Source organism: Montipora foliosa, chromosome 9 (genome assembly GCF_036669935.1).
Source record: "Montipora foliosa isolate CH-2021 chromosome 9, ASM3666993v2, whole genome shotgun sequence".
Lineage (NCBI taxonomy): Eukaryota > Metazoa > Cnidaria > Anthozoa > Scleractinia > Acroporidae > Montipora > Montipora foliosa.
In genome coordinates, this window is record NC_090877.1 from 36,345,617 (window position 1) to 36,348,116 (window position 2,500).

Genomic DNA, 2,500 nt, shown 5'->3' on the forward strand with positions numbered 1-2,500 from the left:
CTAATCATCAATTTTATTTGAACAGCTTTATTAAGCTGCACACGGAAGAGATAAATCGATCTGAAGTAATCAGGGCGGCAACCAGAAGCACACCTATTGTAAGAAGCGTATATAAAAGTTATCCCGAGGGGGGTTTTCCTTCCAAAAGTGCATTCAGTCATTTCACCAACTCAACGACGACCACCATCAAAAGGGTGCAGCAGGTTAAAAGTTTACAACCAAATAGCTGTATATCACTGGTTACAACATCGTCGGAAAAGTCCTTGTTGTCCTTTTTGCGGAGGCAAACAACTGGAAAGCAGCAGGATCTTTGTTCTCAATACCTGACAAGTGCAGCATCTAAGGAGATGCCTTTGTCTCAGATGGCGCCTTCAAAAGCAATGGTTTCAGGAAGCTCGTTAGTCACTTCGATCAAAGATGCGACAAGAAGTCAGACGCTTCCTAATACTCTCAGAGATCAATTATCATCTGTCAATTTACCAATAGCCTCGTGGATCACCCCTTCTCAGACCAACACAAACACCCTCAGTGAAGACGTATCAGCTTATACTCTAACTGATTCGCCTGCAATTACCACTGTTCAAAAACCTTCAAATACAGGAGAGGTACTGAGGACTATTTACCCAACGCCAATAAGCGGAGACTTCACGTCAGTTCATCTTACCACGAAAATGATAGTTAGATTAAGATTCAAGGATTCAAGTGCATTTCCCAGTCTTAGGGACAATCCAAGTGCATTTCCATTAACTTCCAAAGCGATGGCCAATTACGAGTCCATTCATTCAACATCCAAAGATATTGAATTCAGACGCTCTAGCACTGAAACGTTTCTGAAAAACACACAGGGTTATTTTGCGACTGTTAGAAATGAACTTTCAACAAGATTATCCATTGGAGTTTCTGCGAGACCAACACGGATAGTTCAGTCAGATACACAGGCGATTTCTCTGAGAGATGCAATCAGCACAATTCCAACAAATCTGATCTCAGCTAGTCCTTGCACGACTTACAAACTTGTCTCACCTTCTTCAGGACTGCTTCCAGCATTTGGTAGCCTTTTACTTTCGTCATTTTTTCCAAGGAACGATTTCAGCGCCCCAAATACTAATTTACTCAAGGAAATTAGTAGTAACACCGATTTATCTATCTTTTTGCCATTGTCTTTTCAATCTGAAGAAAACTACAGTTTATATCCACTGGTGGCAGGATTATCTATAAACTCAACTATAACCTTTCCAGCCATTAAGAGATCGGCTGCGTCCCTTGCACACAACGCTGATGTCCTTAGAAGCAGTTCTTTCTTCAACAGTCAGTTGTTAACAGAAAGTTTTGAAGAGATGACATCACGAAACAAAACGCTTTTTGTCTCAATGGACGCAGCCTTCACAACACTTCCGTCGGCACATCATGGGGGAAAGGAGGGTACTACATTCCTCCGTGCAAATAATCCAACCACTTCTGTGACCATGCATTCCATAACGTCCACAAGATTCCTTTCAACTTTAGAAATGACTCAGTCAGCAAGACTGAGCGTACCGGTGACTTCTTCTGTTCACTATAGCGATGGTTTTAGGGCAGCGAGAGGCAACCAAAGGCAGAGTATTCGCATGTCGCTTTCCCCCGCTTCCACGACAAATGGACGATTAATTCACACAAGCCCCGTATTGAATAATTCAAAGCAAACGACTGTTTTGAAAACAGACTTTTTGGGTACAGTAGGGTCTACTTCTCCATATCAAAGCCTTTCACTTTTTGCAGCTGCAAGTTGCTTCACTGCAACAGAGTCCAACAATGAGTCATACACTGAATCTTTTGCCACGAATTTGCCGCACTCATATAACCGAGCCTCTGTACCTAGTCAAGGTATCCCAGTGTCTTCCAAAATCTATCTCATCTCGTTGTCACGGTTAGAAACAACAAGATCAGGAAATATGCTTACCAGTAGTCACAGTTCGGTCTCAAGCCAGCAGTATAACTTCACGGTAGCCCCATTTAAGATCATGGACGGTTCCTTGATCATAAGGAATAAAAACTATCATCAAAACCTTTCCAATCCAAACTCAACCATGTTTAAAGCACTTGCAGGTACGGTTGAAGCTATACTAATGACCATTCTATCTACGAACAATACGGATATCTTAGATGTTGAAGTAACATCGTTTGAAAATGGAAGTGTCGTTGCTTATTTCAAATTGAGAGTAAAATACGACTCGCTTCTGAGCGATCAGGAATTAGCTCAGCTTCTAAATGAGGCCAACGAAACTATGTGGAATAGTTTCATTGTTTCTAACATAACAGTGATTCTGAGAGATACCCAAGAGACTTCTTCGAGACCTTTGCTTGGAGACGATAACACGGGACACTCAAATACCGCCATAATCGTTGCTACACTCACTGCACTTGGTGTATTATTCATTGCTTTGGCAAGTTGTGGATGTTACATCTACAAAACGAAAAGACTGTGCAACAAATCAAAAGTAGAACCTTCAGAGTAAGTAGC

At 41.6% G+C, this 2,500-nt stretch overlaps 1 protein-coding gene across 1 annotated transcript in view; it reads left to right on the forward strand.

Moving 5' to 3' along the window:
* Positions 1-2,500, forward strand: part of LOC137970180 (uncharacterized) — a 7,056-nt gene that overhangs the window by 2,278 nt on the left and 2,278 nt on the right. Inside the window, exon 2 of the mRNA XM_068816698.1 lies at positions 1-2,491. This exon is cut by the window's left edge and continues 897 nt beyond it. Within this exon, the coding sequence (XP_068672799.1) occupies positions 1-2,491 (2,491 nt within the window). The remainder of the gene's footprint in view (positions 2,492-2,500) is intronic.